General features: G+C 42.9%; 1 protein-coding gene across 3 annotated transcripts in view; it reads left to right on the top strand.

The window, feature by feature from the left end:
* Positions 1 to 17,540, top strand: part of LOC134858657 (stromal membrane-associated protein 1-like) — a 106,789-nt gene extending 89,249 nt beyond the window's left edge. For all 3 annotated transcript variants that reach the window (XM_063874652.1, XM_063874653.1, XM_063874654.1), the window contains 3 exons: positions 2,721 to 2,913; positions 6,291 to 6,472; positions 14,501 to 17,540. In XM_063874652.1, coding sequence (XP_063730722.1) covers positions 2,721 to 2,913; positions 6,291 to 6,472; positions 14,501 to 14,620 — 495 coding nt within the window. In that variant the 3' untranslated portion in view covers positions 14,621 to 17,540. The remainder of the gene's footprint in view (positions 1 to 2,720; positions 2,914 to 6,290; positions 6,473 to 14,500) is intronic.
* The last annotated feature ends 2,472 nt before the right edge of the window (positions 17,541 to 20,012 follow it).

Raw genomic sequence — 20,012 nt, forward strand, 5'->3', positions numbered from 1 at the left:
ATCACAACAGAGCTGGCTAGCTAACCAATCAGAGAAGACTGGGCTCTGGTTTCAGACAGAGTGAAAAGAGGTGCTGCACCACAGGCAGTATGAGAAAAATAAAGAGCTTTTTGGACATTAAAGCATGGAGACATGTCCCAGCAGAGACACACAATACAAATATGAACCTGAAACTGATCAGAATATGTCCTCTTTAAAGACTTATAAATGTAAGTCGTTCTGTGACTCTGATACAGCAGTTCCCGTTCCCCCAGTGTCTCCCAGTGGTTTCCAACCTTTTTCTATAATAGCCTTTTTGGAGACCAAACAAACCTTGCTAGCAATAAGACCTGTTCCTCCTCCTCAAAAATTTTTTTCTCTGCAGACATTTAATGAGTCATAACAGGGAAAGCACAAATTGAACTGAGGACATTTGCAATGACTTTATTCCAGCAATAAATGCAATACGGTCCTCACTGTTAAAAACACTTCAGATATTTCTGACCCTGCTCAGTAACAGAAACACTGTCTCCACATGTATTTGCCAGACCTGCTGTTATGTTCCTTAAAAACTAGGGGTACAAAAGGGAAGCAACACAATATAAAATACCTGGGAGAAAAGAGGAGAGGAAACTGATTTGCAAAAATAGGGAGATTATAATTGCTCAAGAAAATAAGGGGGTTTACAAAGCAAACTAACAGTTAACCAAAACAACTTTCTTATAGAAGAAAGCGACAGCAATAACCAACAAACACTAATCAAAAGCTGTTGAACGGACAACTAAAAGCCACACTACAGCCCAGACTGCTACTGCCGTCCATGCAGATCACAGGAGGAGGACAGAGAGAGACTGCAGCCTTCCTCAGGCCTTTATGCAGGCCCTGATTGGGATTGGGAGCACATGAGGGAGAGGCTGCACCTGCAGGGAGACAATCAATGGGGAGAGGGGGAGAGAGAGACACGCAAACAGAACACGGCATGTAACACCTGCCATTATTGATTTCCTGTCCACCTTTTTGGTGTGTTCAACAGTACCAAATGCATTATCATGTAGTACACACAACCCTTGTACACTACACTAACAACAATAATAGTGCAGCCATATGCCTCCATAGTGACGCTGCGGGACATCATCTTTAAATGTGACAGGGATCCTATCATTGGCAACCTAACAAAGGAACATCTTCACTTCAATTCAATTGACATATTGTTCAACAACACCCTCAGATGCTTCTCTGTCAAGCTGACGGAGCCCACACAGTGACTGTTACCTTCAGCTATCATTGCTTTTCTTACAGAGAGCCGACTATAAATCTCCACGACTTTTGCTTATGTTAAACCAAAATAAAGTATAAAATAAATAAGTCAGCTTGTTGGCAATCTGTAGAAGGTTTGTTGGAATCAGTTTCTGATGAACTAAGTCAGCAGGTATGGAGCAATGCTACCGTTCATTTGAATTGTGTTTCAGGTCACCAGGCAAACATAAATCCACTATATGCACTGTTTTAGCTCCGTTTTGGTCTCTACCAACCACTGAGAAAAACATCTGCCTCTTTACTCGTAAATGTTGCACTAGCTAGAGTTTAACTGGGTCTGTCTCCTATTTTGTGCGAGGCAGGAGGAAAAATTGAGCTTTATCTGTCAGAGTTTCATACCAACACAACTTTACTCTCATTGCCTTGTATCAGTTTTCATTGGTTATCATTCCTCATGCTCCACATGATGCTGCCCCCTTTTCAAATCATGATAGAGGGTATTATCACTGAATCTCAAAGCCGGTAGACTCTAACTGAGGCATGCCTTCCATTGTACAGAATATGTCTTGAAGAAGGAAGCTGTTCATTACTGCAGTTTGAGGGATTTGGAGTCTGTTAGATATATTTCAATTTCAACTTTGCAAACAATCTTAACAGCAAATAGGCTCGGCCCCTCGAGGGATTTCAAGATTTCAAAGGTTTAATGTCATATACACAACTACAGTGTAGTTATTTATATATATATATATATATATCCAAGACATAAAACTAATTCAAAATATGTATGTTACACTTATTAAAAAGTGCAAGTACTAAAGGTTTGCTTTGGATGTCTGTTTGAACTGTTGTTCTTGTTTGCCTGTTCTTTGGCACAATAAATCTGATTTTGAACAAGAGTCTTACCAACTTTACTTTTTGTTATTTAGTCAGTGTTATTGAGTGGCTGCTTGTGTTAAAGTATGATTTTACATTCAAGAATCAAGGATTAAATGCTAGTATTTTTTTTTAAATGGCCAATGATACTATTTTGTAGAAGCTTCTACATTTCCATTTGTTTTCCACCAGTTTTTTGAGATGCTCTACTTTAAGGTTCTTTCTGGTATTGTTCCACTTCCATCGGATTTTACAATGATCCAGTAAATGGATGATACCTTAACCTTCTAGAAGGCTTCACAAATATACTGTATTATTTTTAAAATAGTCTTAAAGGCCTTGACTTAAAAAAAAAACGATTTTGCTGCTGATTTGGTCGATCGATTCATTTTTATGTTATTTTCTAAGGGAGTGGAAAAGTTCAGCATTGAAAAAATGACTGATGAATCCAATCTTCTGTAGTAGAATGACTCAGCCCTACACAACCACAATGTATCTAATATCCATGTGTAAGGTGACCAACAGAAAGTACTTAACACACCTTCAAATAAAAATGTGTCTAGGAGAAGCCATTTATTATCATCCCATCCCCCCTTCTGTCTCCCTGACAGTCTGCTTCCAGTCCAGCCCCTCAGCAGGCGGACCCCTCCACCTCCTCCTCTGCGTCCTCCTCTACCTCCACTGCCACCACCACGAAGGCTGAGGAGAAGAAGCTTTTGTCTAAAGACTCCATCCTGTCTTTGTACGCCAGCAGCTCAGTGGCCAGTCAGCCGCAGAGCCAGCAACAGCCTGTGACAGGACAAGGTAACACACACTCACACACCCTTTGCAATGACTGTACAGTCAATTAAGCTTGAACACCATGTGCATATTAATACTGAGGAACTCGCTCACTGAATATCGGGTCAACCAATTTCCAGGAACTTGTAAGCATATGTTCCTTATTTATTCAACTAAAGGATATAATCCTGGCATGCAAAAGGCTTTTGAAAAAATAAAGTATACTGCTGCTCAACCAAAGCTTTCATACTGTACTATAGAGCTACACTTTGCCCAAAAAATCAAAACCTCCTCAACAGGAAACCTATTTAATATTGGAGTCAGTTTATTGTTTTGATTTTACAACTACTGTCTTGGTTCATTCTCCTCAACCTTGTGTCCAGCAGCTGGCAGCTATTCTGAGATAAAATATCATGTATACATAATAAATGGTGGAGCAGCTTAAAGGGCAGATATTTTACTCAGTTATTCAAAGTGAGTTTCGAGGGATATGACACTTACCATCCTGCATCATTAGGACCCAGTGGGAAAAAGTAAAGTACAAGTATCTGAAATTTGAACTTAAGTACAGTAATTGAGTAAATGTACTTAGTTACGTTACACCACTGCAAATGTCCAATTGAGACTAGTTGTCATCTAGTCAAACACTCCGCATTTAGCTTAGCGGCGGTGATGTCTGATTTGAATTTGTTTATAGCCTAGCGTTAGCTTCTTACTTCCGGCGATTGCATTACACTTAAAAATAAATCATTAAGTGGTGTTTATATGTGGAAATTATCCTGCCAAACGAAATGTGTAAGAATCATAAAGGTGTGTGTGCAACAGATGTTATTTTCTGCAATAAACCGAAATCCAGATATCTCATATCTTTCTGTCGAGGGAGCCCTGCTAAAAGACATCATCACTGTAGTGCCTCATCGTTGGGGGAAAATAGACTCACAAACACTAGAGTGTACTCTCAGATGTAGGTGCATACACTCACATACATCACAGGACAGATGCATCATAAAAGTGGAGGAGGGTGGAGGCAGATGAAAGGTCAGCGTGCTGAAACCCAGGCGGGTCCACTTCACCGGAGTCCCCCTGCAGCAGTGAAACAGAAGAGTGTGCAGATTCACACTCAGCTCTCCAGTATTATGTGGAAACATAGAACGCCAAGGCTGTTTATGTGAGCGTACATGGGCTGTTGTTTATCCATACATGCTGCATCCATCTGTGAGGGGAAGCATCAGCGCTACATGTTTTCTGAGTGGTGGAAAATAGTAGGCAACAGATTTGTGCACATTGATTATTTTGCTGCACGATAGAGGATTAGGAGTGGATATCAGTAGGAAGCCGAAAGAAGCTTGCCAGGCTAATGCCGCAAATCACTGTGTGTGTGTGTGTGTGTGTGTGTGTGTGTGTGTGTGTGTGTGTGTGTGTGTGTGTGTGTGTGTGTGTGTGTGTGTGTGTGTGTGTGTGTGTGTGTGTGTGTGTGTGTGTGTGTGTGTGTGTGTGTGTGTGTGTGTGTGTGTGTGTGTGTGTGTTTTCCAAGTGAGTAAAAGCATAGTGTCTGTATGCAAAAAGGCTGGATACTTACGATCCACTCCTAGTTTAGCCTTTTCTGGGGAAAACTAACAGCAGACAGTGGACTCTGAGAGAACTTTAATTGACAATGGATGGTGAGCACCACCTTTGAGAGTTGGAAGATAAAAATATGAGCCTAAGATCAGGAGTTAAGTCAATCAATCAAAACAAGTGTAGTTGTATATTATTATAATCTATTTATGTTGCTCAATGTCAAAAATTACACTTATGTCAACTCGAGGAGAGCGGTGGTCCATCCATCCATCCATGCATCCATCCATCCATCCATCCATCCATCCATCCATCCATCCATCCATCCATCCATCCATCCATCCATCCATCCATCCATCTTCTCACGCTTTTCCGTCAGGGTCGCGGAAGTAACAGCTCCAGCAGAGAGCCCCAAACTTATTTTTCAACCAGCTCTGACTGGGGGATTGGAAGACGCTCCCAGGCCAGCGAAGAGATATAATCCCTCCACCTGGTCCTAGGTCTACCCCTCGGTCTCTTCCCAGCTGGACGTGCCTGGAACACCTCCCTAGGGAGGCGCCCAGGTGGCATCCTCACTAGGTGCCCGAAACCACCTCAACTGGCTCCTTTCAACGCGAAGGAGCTGCGGTTCTACTCCGAGTCCCTCCCAGATGACTGAACTTCTCACCTTATCCCTAAGGGAGATGCCAGCCACCCTGCGGAGAAATCCCATTTCGGCCGCTTGTATCCGCGATCTCGTTCTTTCGGTCATGACCCATCCTTCATGACCATAGGTGAGGGTAGGAACGAAGATGGCCCGGTAGACAGAGAGCTTTGCCTTCTGGCTCAGCTCTCTTTTCGTCACAACAGGACGGTAAAGCGACTGCACTCCCGCTGCTCCGATTCTCCGGCCCATCTCACGCTCCATTGTTCCCTCACTCGAGAACAAGACCCCGAGATACTTGAACTCCTTCACTTGGGGTAAGGCTTCATTCCCTACCCGGAGTGGACAGTCCATCGGTTTCCTGCTGAGAACCATGGCCTCAGATTTGGAGGTGCTGATCCTCATCCCAGCCGCTTCACACTCGGCCGCGAACCGATCCAGTGAGTGCCGAAGGTCACAGACCGATGAAGCCATTAGGACCACATCATCTGCAAAAAGCAGTGGTGCAATCCTTAGTCCACCAAACTACAACAGAGGCTCAGTTAGTAACATGAATTTTGGGGTATGAGTGCAAAGAGATAGAGAGAAAGAGAAAAGAGTCGATAGTCCCCAGCGTTCTAAGCCTATACAGTAGCAGCATAACTAGAGGCTGGTTCAAGGCAAGCCAGAGCCAGCCCGAACTATTAAGCTTTATCAGAAAGGAAAGTCTTAAGCCTGCTCTTAATTGTGGAGACAGCAAAAGGCTCCGGCCCCCACTGTACTTTTAAAACCAATAACATTTTTTTTCAGGGTGTACGTTCCAATCCAAGACACATGTGGACTTTATTTGTCAGCAAAATCCCTTTCTAGAAAAGGTTAATTTATGTTAGGATTTTGTCAATGGAGGTAATGAACTGGGGAAGTTGAATTGTGAAATCTAGTTACACTGTTTTACCCTTTTCAACTGGAGGGTTTCCCCTCAATCTCATTTCACAAAATATCAGAAATGAAATGCAGTGCCAGACAATCACCTGCAAGGTTCCACTACTGCACAAAAAGTCTGATCTGCAAATGAGAGTTGCAAAGCTGTCACCCGTTACGATCATTCAATATAAACTGTTAGTAACTGTTTCCGCCTTAAATTATAAAATGTCTTCCATATCTCTTTTAGAAACCTGTTTGAAAGTTAACATGAAGACCTGTGTTTGTGTTTCTGCTGCAGCGGGAATGTTCGTGGGCCAGCCTCAGATGCAGTTCACTCCACAGGGTTTCACTCCAGGGATGGGCGGGGGGGCCATGATGTCCGGCATGGCCGTGCCTAACGGCGGCTACATGGGCATGCAGCAGCAGGGGGGGATGTTAGCCAACCAAGGGCAGCAGCAAGGACAGTGGGGCATGAACCAGGTAAGCCTCACAGACACTTGTTCCTATAATATTAAATAAAACCTGTAATATGAGTTGATTTTCGGGAGGTGAATATGTTGCCCTGTCACATTTTAGTGTCATGATAAAACCATTTCAACATTTGACTGATTATAATTCCACAGTTCCTTGGTGCATCAATCTTTCAAAGCCAATGTATATGTTAACTGTGATATCTGTCACCTAAATAAAGGTGTACTTTCCTTTCTGTCAGAGTTCCATAATCCTGGTCCTATAGATAATATTTAGTCTTATACATTAATGTGCTCCCTCTGCAAAGCCCAGTGCAGTAATATGCTCACTCTGGCCTTTAGACTCTAAAAGGCGTTGTTAATCAACATATAAATAGCCAGTGGGATTGGCCCAGTATACGCTATGGTGCAATAAACGGTCCTGTAGTTAAAATCGCATCTGCTCTGATCAGATCAGATAGGATTTTGAAACAAACAGTCCAAGACTGGAGGTTTGCTCCATTGGTCCAATTCAGAAATCCCTGATATGATTCTCAGCAGCAGCAAGCGGACTCAGAAACAGACATAAGTTACCCAGCATGTGAAGTTGTGTTCTGTTTGCATCGAAGCCATCCTAAAGTAACGAGCTGTAAACGATGCATATCGTTACCTTCTGCCGTCTCTCCAACCAGATGGCAGTAGAAGAAGAAGATAGTTTATTCAAAACTACCAATTCACTTTCCTCTCACTGTAAGTATATAAAGGACAAATACACACATGCTAGCAGGACCTAATATGAACAGTTCAACTATTTTTGATAATATCCTGACAACTGATGTCTTTTTGTGGGTTGAAATTAAAGTTCTTCTTCTGTCATCTGGTCAGAGATACTTCATTTTGTAAACTATATCCAGTAAGTGATTTTTTTTTATTTGTGTATTTTATGCGTAATGTGTAACGGTTCAAAATACAAACCAGTATTAGTGGGTACTGTGACTCGAACCACTGACCATCCAGTTCCAAAGCCAAGAGGTTCCCCCACTAATGTGAACTGTTGTTGGGATCAGTGTCATTGGGTATTGTGAGCGTTTAATCGCTCTGAGGTTGATTTCTAATAGACCAGTGAGAGGAAACTAGCTGTGTTCCAGTGACAGTCCTTTTTTTTACCTTCACAAACAGCCTCGAATGCGATATGTACACAGGGTGGTGTAAAGAGAACCGAAGCTGCTGCATAAACTTTATCTGGACCTGATGCTTTTTTGCTTCATCCAGACACGTGTGATGGGAAATGGGTTTAAAGCTTATGAATTACTCCAGTAAATTATTTTCAGTAATATTTAAAGCTTACAAAGTTAACTCAACTTAATTTATTCAGACAAATTGCTCAAATGGCTCAGAGGGAAGCTGATCTGCCAATTAGGGATCTAATTAAACAAGACCTTAATTATAAAAGTGCCACCATGACAACGTTAATAAATACATCAGCTGAGTTAGGAGCAGGACGTGTAAGTAGTCTGGATAGAGACAGTTTGATGACTCATGAGTTACTCTGTCTGAGCCTTTAATTTTATATGGCATAATCTTGGTTAGTCATCTATAATCGTCTATCACCTATCTACTGGCATTTTTTCTTCAATATGGTTAAAGGGAGAAATACATTTAGCTTTTTTTTAAATGAACCTTGTGTTTCGAGCAATAGATACTGTATGTACTGAAGCCCTGAATTAGAGTATTATTTGATGATATCCATCACTGTGGTCCATCCAAGTCTTATCTAAATTGTTGTCAAGTGAATGTGAAAAGTTTTTGCCAGGATTATCTGTGTGTGGGAAGGTTCTGCCAAATGTAAAAGAAAGAATAGTTTTGTGGTGAGTTTTTCCAGGGTGTGTTTTTGTTGTAAAAACAGCTGAAAAGGTTTTTGCTGGCCATTACTTCAGGATACTTTACGGTAGGGAACTTTAAACATATAATCCTGGCAAAACACTTTGTTTTCACCTGTTTTTAAATCCTAAACAGACTTCTGTAACACCAACATGCTTCATCAGAATTTCTTTTTTTAAATTTGCCTTTCAGGGCTTCCGTAGATATTATCTCTCCATGTGAAATCAATTAAATATGCCCGAAGTGTAAACCTAAAGATCAACAGCTGTTTTTATGATGGACCAACACTCTGTCAATACATCTGTCCAAGAAGTTGTATAAGCTGCTCTCACACACACACACACACACACACACACACACACACACACACACTCACTCACTCACTCACTCACTCACTCACTCACTCACTCACTCACACACACACACACACACACACACACACACACACACACACACACACACACACACACACACACACACACACACACACACACACACACACACACACACACACACACACACACACACACACACACACACACACACACCGTATACACCCAGTCGTTATTAGGGTTGGGCACCGAAACGCGGTGCCAATAGGGCACCGGTTCTGACATAAACGGTAGTAATGAGATCAATAAGAACGAACATTTCGGTGCCTCATTTCGGTGCCAGACTTTTTTTTTTATACTGCCCCTTGGTGTTCCGGCGTCAACTTGAGGTTGTTGAACCTGACGTCAGTGCCGCTACTCAGCACACTTGTTGATCAGAACTGAGTGAGAGGATCAATAAAGATGCCGAAAGTAAAACGCTCCAAGGTTTGGCTTCATTTCACATCTAAGGATGCAGATTCTGCGACATGTAACTCATGTCTTAAGTAATAGCATGCAAGGGAGGTATCACTTCTAATTTAATGAAACATCTGACGGTGCATGGAGTTTATTTAAAAGCCGATCAATGCACCGTGTTTAATAAATTACGTGACGAAAGGCCAAGCACTTCAACAGCAGCAGCCAGTGTCGGACAAATAGAAGATAAACCAATATAGAGAGTCCCAGCTGGGACTCTCTATATTGGTTTATTTATTACTATATTTACAGTGGGGCAAAAAAGCATTTAGTCAGGCACCAATTGTGCAAGTTCTCCCATTTAAAAAGATGAGAGAGGCCTGTAATTTTTATCATAGGTATACCTCAACTATGAGAGACAGAATGAGAAAAAAAATCCAGGAAATCACATTGTAGGATTTTTAATGAATTAATTGGTAAATTCCTCGGTAAAATAAGTATTTGGTCACCTACAAACAAGCAAGATTTCTGGCTCTCACAGACCTGTAACTTCTTCTTTAAGAGGCTCCTCTGTCCTCCACTCGTTACCTGTATTCAGTGCTTAATTTGTAAATCATAAGGTGCCGGAACGCAAAGTACATGACAGCTCAGGGATGACGAGACGCGTACAGGTCCCGGAACGTATACATAAAAGGTGCTGAAAACAACATGAAAATGTCCACTTGCAACGCTGTGGGACATACAAGCCTCGATTTCAAATAGTATCCATGGTATAAATGTTATGACGATAATTTACAATTATTTTAGGATAGTACGCACAACGCACAACAACAACACATCACCACAGGTGGGACTTCAGTATACAGCCAGCAATCAATTTCTCAACAGGTTTAACGTGTAAAAACAATATTTATTATTCAAAGATTGGCACGGCGGCCTATTAATAGACAGTATGTTTGCTCACCATATTTAGTTGTTTAAAACACCCCACATCACGAGCATGTCCGGATTGTCCTCCATCTCTTTTTTTCTACTTTTACTGCGTGTGTCTGTGGCAGTTCTGTGTCCTTTGGCCACCCAGGACCTCACGTACGGGACTGGATTGAATTTAGCCAGGGGGGGTCCAACAAGATTTAGGAAGAGTAAAGATGACATGGTGGATGTGAGCAAAGAGCTACGGTTGGGAGTGCAAATCAAGTTCATTTGTGAAAATCCGCGCTCACATTCAGCACTTGCAATTGGAATGCTGTTGACAGCAACAAGTAACTCCATCAGCTCATCGGGGGGGGGTCTTTGCCATCTGAATCTCTGTACCTTCTGTAGGCCCGTATGACTGCGCGCGGGTTGGCAATGTTGAAGCGCTGACACAGTGACTCGACCTCAGTCTCTCCATACAGCGCACCTGCGTCCTCGGGCCAGTATTGTGCGTAAAGCACCTTCAACTCCTCAATGAACTTGTTATATCCAGTTTTATCTGGCATCCGGCCTCCTTGAGATAACATACGGTCCTCCAAGTTCTTGGCCACAGTTAGAAAAAACTGCTTGGGGTCGAGTGATCTGTCGCTTGATTTTCCTCCATTCAGCGTGATGCCATGGAAAGAGTTTTCCTCAATTCCCCTTTGGCTCAGTTCAGTGTAGCGACCTGGCCGATCCGACATGGCCTCAAGTACCCTGATTTCCCGACAAATTGACTTGTGTGCTGAAATGATGGTAATGTCTCGTTTTTGAAGCTCGACTGAGAGCTCAGATAATTCTTGCAATGCATCGCACATTATGCCTAAATTGTTCACAAACGCATGCGAAGATAAGCGCATAGCAAGCCCACTGTATGTTTGCTTTGTGACACTGTTACGGGAGGGATCTTCTGATGCAGTTTTGAAATGCTTGTAAAGTGCTGGGTAGTTCTTCCACACTGCTTCAACGGTTCTAAAACTTGATGCCACCCATCTAGTGTCTAAAATACGACCTATTTTGCATAGCTGGACATCCAAGCTCTCAGCTGACTCTCTCAGCTCCATTCGATTTTTGTTAGATGTGCTATACAGTGCATATATCTTGTCCATCAATATTTTAAAGTGATTTATAGCACCCATCTCTTTCACTACGTCTGCGACTGCAAGCTCAAGCCTGTGGGCTGAGCAGTGCCACACAGTAATGTTGGGAAACATGGCCTGGAGCCGACTCGCCACTCCGCTTTTACGCCCTAACATAACCGAAGCACCATCACAAGTTACTCCAATGAGGGTCTTAGAGAGAAAATCCTGTGTCAAATGCAGGCGCTCCAGAGCAGACAACAGTTTGTGGACAATACCTTGAGCAGTTAGATCATCTAGCTCTACGAGTTCAGTAAAAATGTTTGTAGGCTTGTCCATATCGGGCAACTGAGCCCTAATGTATATTATCAAGCAGCTCTTTTTGCTTAAACTGGTTGACTCATCCAGCATTACACTGATTTTGGGAGTGCACTGTACTATTTTTTCAAACAGTTTTCTTTTCATTTCTTCAGAAATATGTTTCTGTATGTTTCCACATGCAACATTGGAATGTAAAATTCTCCCCATATCGAGTCCATTTAATTCTTGGCAATCAATCTCCTGTTCGAAGCCATATGCGGGACGGTGGCGTTTAGCCTCCTTGTACGCCGTGCGAAATACGCGAGCTGTAGTGGCCATCTGTTCAGACTGACTATTAATTATAGATTGTCCTAAAGTGTCCACTTTTGCCTTTTCGAGAATGTTTGCTGCTGCTAGGTGAGCCTTGGTACGGGCATGTTCAAATACCTTTTTTCTAAGTGCGCGTTGCTGTTTTATAATATCTGAAGCAGATGAGGTTACTGTGCATAAAACCCACTCTTTTGCCAGTTTCATCCCCGACGTCTTCTCTGCCCCCAAAGTCCCCACCGCCTTACACGTTGTGCAACCCAAACCTGATTTTCCCCTAAAAAGCCAGGGATAGTAAGTCTGCTTCACTTTTAGCTGAGCTTCTGTCCAAGCAGTTGTGCATCCCATCCCTGACCTGTCGCTGGACGTCCCACACTCCTCTACGCTCTCCTCTCCTACTGACTCTTCCTGCTGTAAGCCTGATGTCGCGGTTCCACTTGCCTGCTCCAGCTGTTGTACCGGGCTAGTTGATGCCAGGGTACCCACTGGTTGCTGTTGGTGGTCCACCTGGCCGACGGTAGCTGGCTCCTGCTCCGGCTGGCGGTGAACCTGACCCGCTGCTGACACGGTGCCAGCCTCCTGCCCGGGCTTGGCTAGCTGTCGGTTAGCTAGCTGGCTAGCTGTTGCGGCGCTAACCTCCTCCTGGTTTTGACCATCAACATGACCGCTGCAGCTGCCCTCGTCGCTGCTTGTGGAGGCTTTTCTGACTCGTTTTGAAGTGTCTATTACCTCTTCCTTCTTTTTGAAGAAAGACAGTAAATTTAACTGTCTTTTTGACATGCTTGCATTTAATTAGTTTCTTCCTCTCTGCGAAGTGCTCCTCATGTGGCGAATTTCGAAAGTGAACGCGTTTGTCCGTTGGTCCAGCTTTTCAGTGCGTCAACACAGATCTCCGACTCTTTCAAATCTTAATCTTAATAAACGACATGAAATTCTTGGGATTTTTTTTTGTAAATTAATATCTGTATATTTTATTTCATTTTAACCATTTTTATTTTTTGTGAGAGGTACCGGATCTGCCCAAATAGGTGCCGGAACACAGGGTGGCCAAAATGAAGAGGTGCCGGATCCTGTTCCGGCAGGATCCGGCTTAAATTAACCACTGCCTGTATTAATAGCACCTTTTTGAACTCGTTATCAGTATAAAAGACACCTGTCCACAACCTCAAACAGTCATACTCCAAACTCCACTATGGCCAAGACCAAAGAGCTGTCAAAGGAGACCAGAGACAAAATTGTAGACCTGCACCAGGCCGGGAAAACTGAATCTGCAATAGGTAAGCAGCTTGGTGTGAAGAAATCAACTGTGGGAGCAATTATTAGAAAATGGAAGACATACAAGACCACTGCTAATCTCCCTCCATCTGGGGCTCCACGCAAGATCTCACCCCGTGGGGTCAAAATGATCACAAGAACGGTGAGCAAAAATCCCAGAACCACACGGGGGGACCTAGTGAATGACCTGCAGAGAATGGGGCCATGTATCGTGAGATTTTGAGTGAAAACCTCCTTCCATCAGCAAGGGCACTGAAGATGAAGCGTGGCTGGGTCTTTCAGCATGACAATGATCCCAAACACACCGCCAGGGCAACGAAGGAGTGGCTTCGTAAGAAGCATTTCAAGGTCCTGGAGTGGCCTAGCCAGTCTCCAGATCTCAACCCCATAGAAAATCTTTGGAGGGAGTTGAAAGTCCGTGTTGCCCAGCGACAGCCCCAAAGCATCACTGCTTTAGAGGAGATCTGCATGGAGGAATGGGCCAAAATACCAGCAACAGTGTGTGGAAACCTTGTGAAGACTTACAGAAAACGTTTGACCTCTGTCATGCCAACAAAGGGTATATAACAAAGTATTGAGATGAACTTTTGTTATTGACCAAATACTTATTTTCCACAATCATTTGAAAATAAATTCATTAAAAATCCTACAATGTGATTTCCTGGATTTTTTCCCCCATTCTGTCTCTCATAGTTGAGGTATACCTATGATGAAAATTACAGGCCTCTCTCATCTTTTTAAATGGGAGAACTTGCACAATTGGTGGCTGACTAAATACTTTTTTGCTCCACTGTATACTATATACTTGTATTTATATGGTTTAAAGATTTAAGTTAATACTGTGTTAAATTTGGCCCTGGAAATAAAAGGGTATTGTTTTTTGACAACGTGTGTGCATGTTCGTTTTTTTAAGTACTGGTTCGAGAACCGTTTCGGCACCGGAACCGTTTCAAAAATACCGAGTAGGCACCGGTATCGGAAAAAACCCAACCGATACCCAACCCAAGTCGTTGTACAGGGTTTGTGTTTACAGTCCAAACTGTTGTGGTGACATTTAGGGAGGCTGATAAGAGATCATAAATATCTACCCACACACACATTTGTTGAACGAGTACTCGGTTGCTGGTATGTCCAGGTTCAGCTGAGATACACACACAATCTCACCCCCAGCTCTGAGATGACCAGATAAGCAAGTAGCTCTGCACCAAATCACATTCATAATAGATAAGGCAGAATGGAAGGAGGGGGACGAGCAGTGGAGCAGAGGAGGCAGAAAGGGGTGAAAAGAGAAGTGGGGAGTGTTTGGGGGGGAGAGAGCCGGAAGCATTTAAGAGCAGACACGAAGGTAAAAGCCGAGGCATGGAGTTAGGGGAGTGTGCCTGTGGGAGGAGCTGTCTATTTTAGCTCTGATGAATCATAACACTGACTTCCTCTCCTCCTTCTCTCCCTGCTCAGATGACCCAGCAGATGTCAGGCATGGCAGTGAGTGGACAGTCAGGCCCCCCCGCGGCCGGCTGGCCTGCAGCCGCGCCGCCAGCTTCTGGCCAGACCCTCAGCACTCAGCTATGGAAGTGATGAAGAGGGGCTCTGGAGAAGGAGTGAGGAAACAGAGTGCTGTCTAATTGCAGCAAATTAAGCTCCTGACCCACCGTCTCCTCACAGCCCAGAATTTAAAAAACGCACAGTGGGGGTACCTCCATACCCCCCCAAAACCTTACACACATCCATGATTCCTGTAAAGATAGAAGAAAAAAAGAAAAGAGGAGAAAGGTCTAGCTGCAGAGCTCCAGGCTGGAGACCAAAGTGATGTCTGCATCTATTGCTCCAAATACAATCTCCACTAATAACACCGAGGTCAACGATTCAACCTTAACATTTCAGTAAAGCTAACTTATTAAAGTCGCAAAGCAATTAATATGCTCATGTCATTCATTTAATTTGTTTCCTGCATTAAGATTCCGCATTGTCTCCCTGTGGTTCTGCTGGCGTTAATGTTTTTTGATACTATTAGCATATCTAGCTAATGTTAGCTAATGCATAAGGTTAATACGTTACTGCCTTAAGGTTACAATATTTAATTTGATAAGTTTCAGTAATATCTAACAGTTGAGATTTAATTTTTTGCAAAAGTTATTACATTCTTTTAAAATTGTTCCTGTTTTGCAAACGTTTATGTCAGTTTTTGACCATATTAGCCTGGCAAGCTAATGTAAGCAAACTCATAAGGTTAGTAAGATATTTGCTGCTTATTGTTAGTTATTTCATTCCACAGGTTTTAGTTACATTTCAATTTCAAAGTGAGTTTGTTTGCTAAAATTATTACATTAAGCTTTTTGCATTATTTCCGGTCGTTTTTGCTAACGTCAATGCTAGTTTACTGACCATATTAGCGTAGCTAGCTAACGTTGGCAAACCAATAAGGTTAATGAGTCACTGCTTAATGTTAGCTTACTTCATTTTATAAGTTACACTCATGGAAATGTTAAGGTTGTGTTGTTTCCTAGATTAAAAAGTGTATTAATGTACACCCAGTGGGCTTATCTGTTTATGAATGATACGCATGATAAATCAATATTATGCGCAGTAAAGTACAGTAAATCATTCTTATTGATAATGAAGTGAAAATAAGTGCTTTTTGAGCTTAACACACATGAAAAACACAAGTTTTTCCACCATGGGTCCCAGCATGCAGCGGGGCCTGAGCCTGGAGCTCTGCGGCAGGTATCTGTTGAAGAATGGCAGCTGTCGTTTCTCGTCTTTGTTCCATTTCCTTTTTGAATTTACTTTGTTGTTGTCTGGGGAAAGAGACAAATACAGCAGAATCAAATAGAAAGCTACTGGACCAATAAGTGTCTATTATAGTAATATTATATCATTACCAAAGTGGGTAGTTAGTGAATAGTCTGTCGATACCTGCAGTAGATATGGCTATCTTGTGGTAGGTCTAAGCGATCATGTCCTCGCCCTTCTCTCTGCGTTATATATTGTAACACTCCCCCTCCCCATTTCTGTAGGGCGAGTGTTGTAGCAGATAGTTGTCTAAACAGTACTGTATTCATGTGATTATGATGTGAACCTCCCACTTTCTCAGAGCCATAGGAGAGAGGTCGATGCTCCCACTCTCAATGAGTTCTCTCCATAAGATCTGGGGGTTAGTTCCTCCAGTTCACTTCAGAGCATCCTGTGGGGATGCTTAATGGGATTTGACTGGTTTAAAGCTGCTTATACAGTAGATGTTATTTTGCACTGTCTCACTGCGTCATTGTTAGACCATTTACCTATCAGAAATGTTCACCCGTCAAAAATAAAGTCTCATTACATCCACTTAAACAACAAGTGTACCACTGATCAGCTCTACAGTAAAGAGTCTGTTACGCACTGCTCACACACACTGCATAAACCAGTCCTTATCATACTGAGTGTGTGTGTTTGTGTGTGTTGTTGCAGTCGGCTCTCAAAACTGTTGTCAGCGTCATGATTTCTAGAGAGCTTAAGCAGTGGTTCTTAACTTTAAGATTTCGAAGCTACACGCCAGAAGGGTTGCAAGATCTCTTAAATAGGAAAACAAATATATATATATATCCTCGATAAGTCTACCATCTGGGACTTATTGAAGTTCTCCAAACTCATAAGCATATACAAACTGCGTCACAATACAGCCAAAAAAAACAACAATCTTTTATCTTCTACCCACTAACTCTAACTGATTTGAGAAAGTTAAAACCAACTGGCTGTCATTTAACAAAATATATTATTCCACTGAGATAAGACGGCCATACCAAATATTCCAATAAAAAGAAATGGTTCCTTAGTTTGGGATTTTGTTTTTGCTGACAGGTCAACCGATCTCTCTGTCTGCTAGCCAACTGGTCTCCATCAAAATGACATTCCAATACAACAAAAGAGCATTGTCAAAGTCGATTGATTAGGAGAAACACATTTTCTCCTGGGCTACGTTATCCATAGGGTTGATGGATGGGTCAAAGAAACACAGGACTTTAATCATGTTCGCTAAAAATCCGTCTTATTTTGATTTACGTCTGAAACGCCCTTCATGTCTGACGAGTTTACTGTATGTTCTCTGCCATCTTGTGGTGTTTCGTTGTGTGCAGTACAAAAGAAGCACAGTTTAGTCTGATAAGCAATAAACCTGGATGACCAATCAGATCAGCCCGTCAACGGGATTGGACGGTCCTTGCAGAAGGGGACCTGTATGAAAACTCTGGATGGGTCCCATCACTGTCCAGTCCCTGGGTGATAGATATATTCATTAATGTCCTCCAGGTTTATTTCCAGTGTGTTTACATTTTCTGGTGCCTACAGTAAACAGAACAGTGGTTTCCTCGCATTTAAAAAAAAATCCAGGAATTATTGTTCACTTTGTCCGGTGACTCTTTCAATTGTAAAATGTTTATCTTCATGGAGACGTTTTTGTTTGCTCCTTCTTTTCTGTTGCAAGTTTTACAACAGGGTCATTTGAAATAAATGCTGTTGAATCCTGGATTAAATCCTGTCTCGTGTTTTTAATATACACCCACACCGTCCCCTCTAAACCTGATTTAATGCTGTCCTCAATGAAGAGCTATAGGACCAGTCTCTAACGTGCTTTTTATTTCCTGCCTATTCAGTTCATTCCCTTTTATTCCTCCACTGGCAAGTGCGTCGTATTGTGAGACAAGTTTTTTTTGTGCCGCCTCACAGACTCTACATCAGTGGTCGCCAACCCGTCAATCGCGATCGACTGGTAGATCTTTGAAACATTCCCTGTAGATCCCCAAAATAATAGAACAATAATTACACAAATACATTATGGCTGATTAATGTTCAGTTTTGCAAGCACCTTTTTTTCTCTATCTTATCCGATCCAGTCGTTGTATTTTTTCAGCGCAACAGGCGGCATTAAATTGACGAATAAGATCAAAGAAGGATACTGGCACATTAACTGTCGCAAAATGACAATATACGGCACTAGCAGGTGATAGCTAGTAGACGGAAATGTTGTCAGCTGGCATGGCGGAGGCTCCGAGAAAGAAGTCGAAAACGTATAATTTCCATGAGGAATGGGAAGAGGAATGTATTTTCACCATGGTGAAAGACAAGTGTGTTTTGTATGCTGTGCCACCAAACTCTGGCGCTGTCTAAAAGAGGAAATCTGGAGCGGCACCAGGGGCGGCTCCAGAAAATTATTGTTGGGGGGGCAATGGGGGGGTCTGATTTTTTATAGGAGGTGCTAGTGAATTCTGACATAACGAACACCAAACACCACTGTTCCCGGGCTAATACACTACATTGAAATGCACGTTACTAAATGTTTATATACAACAAACACAAGCATATTTAATTACTTGTATTTAATGAATCAACAAACAAGCAAGCACAAGAATACAATTCAAATCCTAGCCACCACAGAGAACATCTGTGGATTTACTAGTGGAACAGAATTGTAGCAGTGTGTATTGCAACACAGTCTTACCACTGTCTCTTAACTCACTGAATCTTTTGTCTCACCTCTGATCTCCTCTTCTTCACTCTCCACTTCTGTCTTCCTCTCTTCTTCTCTCAACTCCTCTGTTCTCCTCTCCTTCACTCTCCACTGCTGTCTTCCTCTCTTCTTCTCTCAACTCCTCTGTTCTCCTCTCCTTAACTCTCCACTGCTGTCTTCCTTTCTTCTTCTCTCAACTCCTCTGTTCTCCTCTCCTTCACTCTCCACTGCTGTCTTCCTCTCTTCTTCTCTCAACTCCTCTGTTCTCCTCTCCTTCACTCTCCACTGCTGTCTTCTTCGCTTCTTCTCTCAACTCCTCTGTTCTCCTCTCCTTCACTCTCCACTTCTGTCTTCCTCTCTTCTTCTCTCCTCCTCCTCTGTTCTCCTCTCCTTCACTCTCCACTTCTGTCTTCCTCTCATCTTCACTATCTCTCCTCCTCTGTTCTCCTCTCCTTCACTCTCCACTGCTGTCTTCCTCTCTTCTCTCCTCCTCCTCTGTTCTCCTCTCCTTCACTCTCCACTGCTGTCTTCCTCTCTTCTCTCCTCCTCCTCTGTTCTCCTCTCCTTCACTCTCCACTGCTGTCTTCCTCTCTTCTTCTCTCCTCCTCCTCTGTTCTCCTCTCCTTCACTCTCCATGCTGTCTTCCTCTCTTCTTCTCTCCTCCTCTTCTGTTCTCCTCTCCTTCACTCTCCACTGCTGTCTTCCTCTCTCTTCTTCTCTCCTCCTCCTCTGTTCTCCTCTCCTTCACTCTCCACTGCTGTCTTCCTCTCTTCTTCTCTCAACTCCTCTCTCCTCCTCCTCTGTTCTCCTCTCCTTCACTCTCCACTTCTGTCTTCTTCTCTCAACTCCTCTGTTCTCCTCTCCTTCACTCTCCACTTCTGTCTTCTTCTCTCAACTCCTCTGTTCTCTTCTCCTTCACTCTCTACTGCTGTCTTCCTCTCTTCTTCTCTCCTCCTCCTCTGTTCTCCTCTCCTCCACTCTCCACTTCTGTCTTCCTCTCTTCTTTTCTCAACTCCTCTGTTCTTCTCTCCTCTCCTCTCCTCTCCTCTCCTCTCCTCTCCTCTCCTCTCCTCTCCTCTCCTCTCCCATCCTCTCCTCTCCTCTCATCCTTTCCAGATTTATGACCCTCTTTAAGGTCTTGGCAGGTATTTGGATTTCCTCCTCGCTCTCAAACATGATTGTATAAAGTCTGTCTCCTTTTGTGTTACAGCTGTCTGACGTTGTGTGTAATATATTTATCAGTAAAGTCCGTCCGTCCTCTGTTCTCCTCTCCTTCACTCTCCACTTCTGTCTTCATCTCTTCTTCTCTCAACTCCTCTGATCTCCTCTTCTTCACTCTCCACTTCTGTCTTCCTCTCTTCTTCTCTCAACTCCTCTGTTCTCCTCTCCTTCACTCTCCACTGCTGTCTTCCTCTCTTCTTCTCTCCTCCTCCTCTGTTCTCCTATCCTTCACTCTCCCCTGCTGTCTTCCTCTCTTCTTCTCTC

The sequence above is a fragment of the Eleginops maclovinus genome, chromosome 22 (assembly GCF_036324505.1).
Source record: "Eleginops maclovinus isolate JMC-PN-2008 ecotype Puerto Natales chromosome 22, JC_Emac_rtc_rv5, whole genome shotgun sequence".
NCBI classification, from domain to species: domain Eukaryota; kingdom Metazoa; phylum Chordata; class Actinopteri; order Perciformes; family Eleginopidae; genus Eleginops; species Eleginops maclovinus.